This window comes from Vicia villosa, linkage group LG2, assembly GCF_029867415.1.
Source record: "Vicia villosa cultivar HV-30 ecotype Madison, WI linkage group LG2, Vvil1.0, whole genome shotgun sequence".
In the NCBI taxonomy this organism is placed as follows: domain Eukaryota; kingdom Viridiplantae; phylum Streptophyta; class Magnoliopsida; order Fabales; family Fabaceae; genus Vicia; species Vicia villosa.
Genome location: NC_081181.1, coordinates 228257023 through 228268373, shown reverse-complemented (window position 1 = coordinate 228268373; position 11351 = coordinate 228257023). Strand labels below are relative to the sequence as shown.

The window sequence follows — 11351 nt, the reverse complement described above, 5'->3', positions numbered from 1 at the left end:
ACACACATAAAATTAAAATTGTAGGATAAAAAATGCATAAAACTTAAGCAGTAAATATGTATCTCATTGAAATTAAGAAAAAAATGATGTTGATGATCTTCATAATCTCCGACCAAATTTAAGAAATAAACATGTGTCTCACTAAAAATAAAAAAGTAAAAAGAACAACTTCAAATTCTAATCAAATGTGTATAAACGATGTACATTTTAAAAATGCATGAAACATTTAAATGAATAAAATTCACATTCTATAAGTTTTCAAAAACCTCTTTGAAAACAACATTTGTTGTAGTCGCCAACGTTTTATCATCTTTGTCAAGAATTAATATCTTAAAACCTTTTTTTTGTTTTTTACCCTTGAAACTGCAACATGAAGTTGACAGTGGCTGAAGACGCTCCTGGGAAAATATATACCGACATAATCCAATGACTGACCTTGAGACTTGTTAATCGTCATGGCATAACATACAGTTATAGGAAATTACCTTCTAGTCATCTTGAAGGGACATAGGGACTGAGTAGGATTAATATTCATTCTTGTAATATATACGACACCTCCGATGTTTTTGCCTAAAATAATTTTTGCTTCGATAACGTGATCTGCCAATCTTGTAAGCATGAGTTGTGTCCCATTGCACAAACCTTCTGCTTGATCAATATTTCTAAGAAGCATTATTGGAGTACCAATCTTTAATTTAATCTTTTGATTGGGAAGACCATAAGTTCTGAGTGTATTCAAAAATTCAGGAGTTAAAACATCAAAAGATTTGTTGCCTTCATCATCCAATGTATCAACTGAATCAAGACATAAATATTCCTTTTGTTCGCCTGAAATTTGTTGAAAGTTTATTTATAAGTCACATGCTAAATAATGTCAAATAGGAAACAAAATTTAAACTTACTGAATGGAAATTACCTAGTAAAAATTCTAATACATATTGTTTTATTAGATCAACAGTCTCAATGGTTCCAGCCAATATTGCCCTTGATTGTAAGAATGTTTCATTATGGTAATTAACAGCAAAATTTGGATATGTGTTTTGAAATATTGCTTGAAGTGGATCATCAAAATCTGTGATCAACAGTTCTGGAGGAAAATCAATCTCTGCATAACCATCATCGGCTTTCGCTAACTTTCCATCCCCGAGTTTCAATATCCAGTTCGAAAATTGTTCCAACTCAGAAGGACTTGTGTTAATCCCATACTGTTGAAGTCTCGTGTTCTTTGTAAGTTTCAAAATGACACAATGATCCCATATGTATGATGAATTAATTGTTGCATGAATTATATCTGAACGGATTCCTCTTGGTATAACTGGTAGAATCTGCCTGAAATCACCCCTAAAAACACTAACCTTACCTCCAAATATTTTGCCAGATGATTTGGATCCTGCCATGATGTCTCTGAGGGTTTTATCCAATGCTTCAAAAAACATTTGTGAGCCATTGAAGCCTCATCCCAAATTATCGGTTTTGATAATTTTAATAGAACACTGCAGTCACTTCCTTTGCATATATCGCAGGTGGAAGATTCAAGTGTAGGAATTGGAATCTTGAATTTTGAATGTGTCGTTCGGCCACCAAAAAGTAAAAGTGATGAAATACATGATGAAGCAACAGTCAAACATATTTGTTTTTGTGATCTAATGTAAGAAGCCAAAGTTCTTCACATATAAGTTTTGTCGGTACCGCCATACTGTAAACTCGGTTTTTTTGAGGCGAACTGACTCCTTGCTTTTTTTTTTTTTTGATTATTTTTTTTTATTTTTTGCAAGAGTCGCCACCGACTTTTATTTTATCCAACATTTAGGAAAGGCATAAAAGAACAGGAAAGACCTTTTGACAGATTTTGGGTTCGGGGGGTTGGTTATACAAAGGGAAGGTTTTAAGCACCCTTTGTATCCATGGTTATCCATGGGCTCTTAGTTTTGCTTAGATCACTTTTGCTCTTGTTTGATTTTTAAAATAAGCTCGGCAAGACATTAAGCCTTGTGCCTACATACCTCCTTGGTGCAATGGAGAAGTCAGAGCTAATGTAGTTCCGCTTAAAAGGAAAAACGGTTTAAAAAAAACGAATAAACACTTTATCATCGTCGGAGAGAAATACTCGGCCATTGATCTTGAGCATGAGAACAAATGAGTTCTTTGCATCGCTAATGAAAGAAGGGCTCCAACTCGGATAAAATCAACGAGTATGCCACTAGCTCTCTCACGCAGAAAAGATCTCATTATATCAATCAATTTCAAAATCGTGGGGTATCGCAACTCACTACAATAATTAATCGTGTCTAAACTTTTGCAGAAAAGCCACTAAGGGCAAAAGAAATTTTTAAGAAAGGTTTTAAAAAAAGGTTTTACAAACATAAGAAGATTTTGGAAAAAAAAAGGAAGAAGATTTTGAAAATATAAGAAGTGGAGGAGATGAAGAGGCTAACCTAGTGCATAAAATAAAAGTTTAAGGAGAGAATGATCTGACCAAAATAAGAAACCAACAGTTGACCGACGCATTACCACTTGGGGATCCAGATGAACTTATTATCTTTAGCACCACTTTGCATTAAGCACATTAAAATTTTGATGAAAATCGGGCAGAGTAACGGCTGTTTTTGGGTAAAATCCTTATCTCAATGCCTTGGAATTAACCATCAAGGACTTTCAAGGAAATACCTGTATACGCAAACAGACAACAATCCAATGCCAGACAGAACAACCACAGAGTAATAACAGAATAAGGGTCCAGAGGCACTAAGTCCATAAGTCCGAATCTCCAAAATGCTAGGGATAGTAACCAGTAGTCCAAGAGAGAACCTTAAGCGTTTTTTTAGTTTTTTGTTGTTTATTAGTGTTTTAGCATTAAAGTAAAGTATGGTCCAAGTGGACAAAAAGAAAATAGCGGAAACATAAACATAGCGTCCAAATGGACAAAGAGAAAATAGCGGAATATAAACGTCCAAATGGACAAAGAGAAAATAGCGGAAACATAAATAATATGTCCAAGTGGACAAAGAAAAATAGCGGAAACATAAATAATATGTCCAAGTGGACAAAGAAAAATAGCGGAAACATAAATAATATGTCCAAATGGACAAAGAAAAATAGCAGAAATATAAATAATACGTCCAAATGGACAAAGAAAAAATAGCAGAAATATAAATAATATGTCCAAATGGACAAAGAAAAAATAGCAGAAATATAAATAATATGTCCAAATGGACAAAGAAAAAATAACAGAAACATAAATAATAAGTAATAAAATAAAGCATAAAGCAAGAAATATAAAGAACAATATAATAAAATGCGGAAATTAAAGTCAATTGTTAGTATGTTAGCACGCGAATCATCTTGAAGCTAGTCAAGTATATCCACGATGTTAGTGAAGATCGATGGTGAGTGAATGATGATCTCGGATTTAAAGTTAATTGAAATTTATCAGAAGCTTGATAGAATCATAGCGACTACACGATAAATTTCTAAAAGTCTTAAATCAACTGCATACAATCTCTGCCATATTTGATCTTTTATTCCAATTCGGGACAAAGAAAAAGATAAGAAATAATATCAAATAATATACAAAAATAAATATAAAACAAATTAAACTTAATTCATTCTTTTTGTGATTTTTTTGGAATTTGATTTTAAGTTAATTAACAAGCTAATTAAACAAATAATTATACAAATAATTAAACTTAACAAGAAAAATATTATTTTATATGTCAAAAATTAGATTATAAAAAATATAAACCTAAATCTAAAAGGAAAATATTTTTGGAGTTTTTTGATTGGTTAAAAATAATTAAAAAGCAATATTTACATAATTACTAATTAATTAAGCAAGATAAATTAATTATGGAAAGAAATAAAATATTTTTATGTTGAAAATTAAATAAACATTTTATCAACTTAAAACTAAAATTAAAACATTTTTTTTTGAGAAATTGAAAATATGCATAAATATGGAGTTTTTAATTCATGAACTCCTAACACTACTACATATTAAAAATTACATTGTACTTACTCTATGATGTCCCAAGAGTGGAATAGAGTGATTGAAATTGATTGAAAGTGGCTATTTGAATGAGCCTTGATTTTTACAAGTTTATTGAAACTTTTGGAAAATATAAAACTTATGCTATGGCTTTGGTGTTTGTTGTTGTGCTCTCCTCTTGTTCCTCCCTTTTTTTTCCTCTCCTTGAATGAAGAAAATGAAGTTCTATTTATAGGCAAAGAGTTTGATCTTGGAAGCCTTGCAAGTGGAAATTGTCATGATTGATTTTGTGGAAAAAATATGATAATGGAATATTTTCAATGAGTGTATTTCTTAACCATGGTTAAAACACTCAAGTATTATTCTCTTCAACCTTGCAATAATATATTTAAGCATCTTGAATTGGTCTTGATTGGCAACCATAAGCATCTTTGATAATATCTTTGAATTATCTCACTTTAATTAAACTTTAAATGAATAAAATTTAATTAAAATGAAATAAAAATGTCATGAATCATGGATGGGTCGTGGATGCCCTTTAAACATATGAGAATCAAGATTGAATCACAAAAGAATTGGCCTTTTTGAAAAAAAATCAAATTTTGGTCATTACTTGTTTCATGCATTCTTCCAAAAAAGGTCAACTTCATCAAGGCATATATCCCTCAATTTTGATCCTATGAAAGTGTTCTTGTACTTTTTGGAAAGCCCAAGATGTCCTCTACAAGCCACTTTGGAAGCGTTTTTGCATTTGGAGAAGTTATCTTGATGATATGGGCTTTGACAAAAAACTGCTTTTTGTTGACTTTGAAAATGACCTGTAATGTTTTGGCTTATATCTCCTAGGCGGAAGCATTTCTTGACCTTGGTCCCAACATCAAAGTTGTAGAGAATTGAATTTCCTTGAGAATGAGCTTTGGTTGGAATTTTTCTGATAAATTATGAGAGAGTTATGGTGGGTCAAAGTTCAGTTGACTTTTAGGTAAAAAACTCTAATTTTGCAATTTTGAGTTTTGTCGATTTCTGAACTTTTCTTGATGAATTATGATCAACCATTGATCACATGATGAATCTTTTGACAAAATATGGATGTTGACAAAAAATTGCATTTTTGACTGTCTGTTGACTTTTTGGTCAAACTGGTCGTCTGTTGACTGTTTGAGCTGTTGACTGTGCGTCCCAGCGAATTGAAGTTTGAAAATTTGTCTGGTGGTACTTTGAGACATATGAAGATCCATGAAATCCATTTGAGGTCTCAAAAACTCGTTCTCCTGGAAAAAAAACAAAAACCCTAATTTGGCGCTTCTGGCGATCTTGAGAGTTGTCTGCCTTAAACTGAGCCATCCTTGGACTTGAATATTGATTGAAGGAACCTTTGAATCTTGAGAGAATTTTGAACCTCTTGTGGGCCTCAAAACCCTGAATTCTTCAGCTTTCTCTTGATCATTCTCCTGTCTTTTTAACACACAAGCAACAAACTTTTTTTTCTTTTTATTTTTTGTTAGTAAATAAAAATATGCATGATGATAAATGATAATGATAATGATCATGATACTTAGAAAAATGATGGGATCTCAGAGGTCAAAAATTGGGGTGCAACAGATGCCCCTATTTAAGTTTCTTCTATCCGGAGATGTGAAGATTGTAAATCTTCGTTTCGACGTGATTGAAGAGACTTAAATATATATATATAAACACAATTTTTGAACCTGAGATGCAATGTAATGCTTATGATTATGAATGCATATGATTTCCACGAGATGGAAACAGGACACAAATGGGGAGAAGTAAACAGACTCCGCTAGGGAAAAGGTATACGTCATCTAGGAATAGAATCAGACTTCACACAAGAAAGAAACAGTTGACAAAAGCTTTCAAGATAAAACATGATTGAACTTTGAGAAGAGAATATCTGAGGCATACATGAATGTGGCTACATAAAATGAATATCAAGGTAAAACATGATTGGACAACATCAAATGACAATCAAGGTAAAACATGATTGGGCAACATCGAATGACAATCAAGGTAAAACATGATCACAGGTCCATCAAGGTAAAACATGATTGGATGTCATTAAGGATAATCAAGGTAAAACATGATTGGATAATCATTAACGGACAATCAAGGTAAAACATGATTAGATAATCGTCACAGATCCATCAAGGTAAAACATGATTGGATGTCATTAAGGGATAATCAAGGTAAAACATGATTGGATAACATCAAATGACAATCAAGGTAAAACATGATTGAAAAATACCAAATGACAATCAAGGTAAAACATGATTAGAGAATACCAAGTGACAATCAAGGTAAAACATGATTAGAGAACACCAAGGTCAATCAAGGTAAAACATGATTTGAACTTTAAGAAGAAAATATCAAAAGCGTTTTAAGATAAACCATGAATGAAGCAGCATCAAACGACAATCAAGATAAAACATGATTGAACTCAGAGATATTCAAGAGTGACTTAGAATGAGGTAATAACACTTTATTGGGAATTGGGACATCCATAGAAGCTTTGAATAAAAGGTGACAAAGTTCTGAAAAATTGTCAGAACAAACAAGACATATCATGAAGAATATCAGATAGATACAGACAAAACGAATCAAAAGGATAAATTTGTTTTGGTAGTTGCCAATAAGTTGGACTTTGATCTCAAGGTAAGATGTTGACAACAACAGGACCTTGGAAGAATCTTAATGAGCATGATTTTGTTTCTATGCATGATGTTAAAGTTTTCTATGCATGATGAATGCTCAATGCAATGTAGTTATTTATGACAACTGGGATTGACTCTTTTGTGAGGCAAGATTGGAGCTTTGATTCCTTAACACGGGAACTCTGAAAACTCTGCTTGGAAAGAAGATGCTTGAACAAACTTCTTGTCACATTGATAACTGTATCAAGCAAATGATCCTTTGAGAATAACTGATAAACTAGGCTTGAGTATTGCTGAAGAAGATTGCCCCTGATTGAATAATTGTTGCAAGTTAACTGATCATGGCTTCATTTGAACTATGTTGGGGATAAACTGATCACGGATTCAACTCTTGAAATGAGTGTTGGGAAGACTTGCCATAGTATACATCTTGCAGAGGATATTCTGATCAACAAATCTTGATTAAACATATGAACAACAGGATCTTGAAGTAACGTGCCCCTGATAGGATCACTGACCAAGTTTCTCGACTGTTTGAACTTCCTAGAAGATGAGTGCTTACTTGCAAATAAAATGTTCATTCAAGAATGGTAATTTTAATGCAATGCTCAAAATATATTTTTGAAATCAAAGTCACTTTGTAAAGAAAATGGAATCACTGTTCAAAACATAAAGGTTAAAACAATCAACGTGAAAGATAAAGCAAAGATATGGTATCAACATAAATGATTGGTAAATCTCTTGGGAGTCAGCTTACGCAACCTTGTTGTAGTATGCTTTCAAAATAAACCTTGCTTCAATTAGGGCTTTTGAAGGTTGTAACGTGGTCAGGTTCACGGTTTAAAAAATAAAAGGTATAAGGCTCAAAATTTTTTGTAACCCACCCCATCTTCGTGATGATCTTCATTCCTAAACCCAGTTAATTCAAAATATGCATTCAGGTTCTAAGAGACTTCTGCAATTTTATCTGTTGTGATGATGATAGTTCACAAGCCAAGCAAACTTAGTGATGGCAGTCACTTCTTCCTTTTGATAGTCACAACATTTTGTGGTTCAAGAATTTATTGACTTTTCTCTATTTTCCTTCTTTTGATATCCCTAACTTTTGCCTGAACTGTTTATTTTGAACTTACAGTCAGCGGGATGCCTTAATTTTTGCCTAAGTCATTTTTTGATTTTGACTTAGCAGGCTTTTCGTCGATTTTATTTTTCGATACTTTTTCCTGAAAGATAGCGACTACTTTGCTTAATGATTATAATGAACCATTATCAGCTTTTGATTGGCATCTCCAGTACTTCTTTGATGTAAGCGGGGGAAAGCTTGTGATTAAAACACTTGTTAAAAGGTGCATTGAATGATTCTCTTAAAATAGAATGCACAAACAAATTAACTGGGAACTACCCTGCCCCGGGTTAAAATATGGGTTATTTCGTACAGAAAGAAACACCAACTTCTAGGTTCAAAGGGGTGAACGAGGGATTATCATCCTTATTTCTCCAGTGTTTGGGAATTGAAACAATGCCTGTACATCGTCAGCAAAGTTTTATTTGAAAGCATACAGTTCAACAACCTGGGTATTTCGTTGTCATCATCCTCCCTCCAATCTTTGCATAAAACACAAGTTTGATAGAGAAAGCAAAATAGAATTTTTATTTTTTTTTTGTAAAAGAAGCATAAACATAGACATAGTAGATGAAAATGAATTCAAACATACGATGCTCATTTCATTAAAACTAACATTCAGGAATAAACAAAGTTTAAAAGCAAACAATACGACTGAGGAAATGCAAACAGTAGGGAAACATCTTTCTAAATCATGGCCCGCTGCCCCTTGATGGAAAGGACTATGAAGATCAGACCTAAAACCTTTTGGAAGAGGATTCCGAGGAGGAAGAATCAGCTCGATGGTAGACAGACAACTTTGAGGATGGAGACAGACAATGATAAGTTTCATGGATAACCTGGATGTATGTATGCAAATGATGCAATTGTTGTTTTTATTTTTTATTTAGTTTCAAAGAACTTAAGATATTAATTTGAAAACATTCAAGCATTGGATTAAAGCATTGATCAAGTTATCATCAAAATCAATCATCCATTTTGGTGGATTAGAGTTTTCACCCCATCAACACCCAAGATCCATTGAGTTTGATGAAACTTACGATGTTTACAAAGAAAGACCTCTAAGTTCATTGGAAATCAAAGGAAAAGATTTTTATGAATGTATGAATGCATGAATGCCACATATACAGAAATTGTAACACAAACATGGTGCACATAAGGTAGGTTCCAAAGTTCAACGTCACGAGCATGAGGTTAAAGAACCAAACATGGGATAGTACTAAGGGTTAATCACCTGCACAACATGTTCTACTGATACGTCAGAGTCCACATTCTTCTTTCGGATATTACCGGCTTGCACAACTGAACTTGTGAGCTAGCAATATTCTCAAGAAAAACTCGTCTGAGTGTGGCTCTCCGCATGACAACTAATCCAAGTCTTCACCTGAATAGTTTCTGCGCCACAACCTAATAAGGCCAGGATGGGTTGGGGTTCTACGGCCAACTCAGCTTCTACAGTTCAATGAAAGCAATAATGTCTTCGCAACTGAACTTGCTAAACATATACTACCAACCAGGAACCTCCACTGAGCGGAAGGATTCTCATGCCAGCTTTTTAAGGACTGAACTCCTTGTATGCCATACATGACTATACCCTCCACCTAATTCTTATGTGTACTTAATCCGGGTTAGGATTTGTCCATAATGTATCACTTGTAACAGAACCACACATATATCAAGAATAGCATGAAATAACAAGTATGTACAAAATAACCAAGTATAAGCAGATATTAAAGTGATCAAAAACTCTAAGGTAACCCCTCTTAAAAAAGATTTTTCAAATCCCCAGCAGAGTCGCCAGTTCTGTAAACTCGGTTTTTTTTAGGCGAACTGACTCCTTGCTCTTTTTTTTTTGATTATTTTTTTTTATTTTTTGCAAGAGTCGCCACCGACTTTTATTTTATCCAACATTTAGGAAAGGCATAAAAGAACAGGAAAGACCTTTTGACAGATTTTGGGTTCGGGGGGTTGGTTATACAAAGGGAAGGTTTTAAGCACCCTTTGTATCCATGGTTATCCATGGGCTCTTAGTTTTGCTTAGATCACTTTTGCTCTTGTTTGATTTTTAAAATAAGCTCGGCAAGACATTAAGCCTTGTGCCTACATACCTCCTTGGTGTAATGGAGAAGTCAGAGCTAATGTAGTTCCGCTTAAAAGGAAAAACGGTTTAAAAAAAACGAATAAACACTTTATCATCGTCGGAGAGAAATACTCGGCCATTGATCTTGAGCATGAGAACAAATGAGTTCTTTGCATCGCTAATGAAAGAAGGGCTCCAACTCGGATAAAATCAACGAGTATGCCACTAGCTCTCTCACGCAGAAAAGATCTCATTATATCAATCAATTTCAAAATCGTGGGGTATCGCAACTCACTACAATAATTAATCGTGTCTAAACTTTTGCAGAAAAGCCACTAAGGGCAAAAGAAATTTTTAAGAAAGGTTTTAAAAAAAGGTTTTACAAACATAAGAAGATTTTGGAAAAAAAAAGGAAGAAGATTTTGAAAATATAAGAAGTGGAGGAGATGAAGAGGCTAACCTAGTGCATAAAATAAAAGTTTAAGGAGAGAATGATCTGACCAAAATAAGAAACCAACAGTTGACCGACGCATTACCACTTGGGGATCCAGATGAACTTATTATCTTTAGCACCACTTTGCATTAAGCACATTAAAATTTTGATGAAAATCGGGCAGAGTAACGGCTGTTTTTGGGTAAAATCCTTATCTCAATGCCTTGGAATTAACCATCAAGGACTTTCAAGGAAATACCTGTATACGCAAACAGACAACAATCCAATGCCAGACAGAACAACCACAGAGTAATAACAGAATAAGGGTCCAGAGGCACTAAGTCCATAAGTCCGAATCTCCAAAATGCTAGGGATAGTAACCAGTAGTCCAAGAGAGAACCTTAAGCGTTTTTTTAGTTTTTTGTTGTTTATTAGTGTTTTAGCATTAAAGTAAAGTATGGTCCAAGTGGACAAAAAGAAAATAGCGGAAACATAAACATAGCGTCCAAATGGACAAAGAGAAAATAGCGGAATATAAACGTCCAAATGGACAAAGAGAAAATAGCGGAAACATAAATAATATGTCCAAGTGGACAAAGAAAAATAGCGGAAACATAAATAATATGTCCAAGTGGACAAAGAAAAATAGCGGAAACATAAATAATATGTCCAAATGGACAAAGAAAAATAGCAGAAATATAAATAATACGTCCAAATGGACAAAGAAAAAATAGCAGAAATATAAATAATATGTCCAAATGGACAAAGAAAAAATAGCAGAAATATAAATAATATGTCCAAATGGACAAAGAAAAAATAACAGAAACATAAATAATAAGTAATAAAATAAAGCATAAAGCAAGAAATATAAAGAACAATATAATAAAATGCGGAAATTAAAGTCAATTGTTAGTATGTTAGCACGCGAATCATCTTGAAGCTAGTCAAGTATATCCACGATGTTAGTGAAGATCGATGGTGAGTGAATGATGATCTCGGATTTAAAGTTAATTGAAATTTATCAGAAGCTTGATAGAATCATAGCGACTACACGATAAATT

General features: G+C 33.4%; 1 protein-coding gene across 1 annotated transcript; it reads right to left on the bottom strand.

Moving 5' to 3' along the window:
* Nucleotides 1-481: 481 nt before the first annotated feature.
* LOC131651528 (uncharacterized) lies at nucleotides 482-1397 on the bottom strand. The gene is made up of 2 exons (XM_058921187.1): nucleotides 917-1397; nucleotides 482-828 (listed from the first exon to the last, which is right to left on the bottom strand). Exons 1-2 carry the CDS (start codon nucleotides 1395-1397, stop codon nucleotides 482-484), a joined length of 828 nt encoding a protein of 275 aa, XP_058777170.1.
* Nucleotides 1398-11351: the final 9954 nt, after the last annotated feature.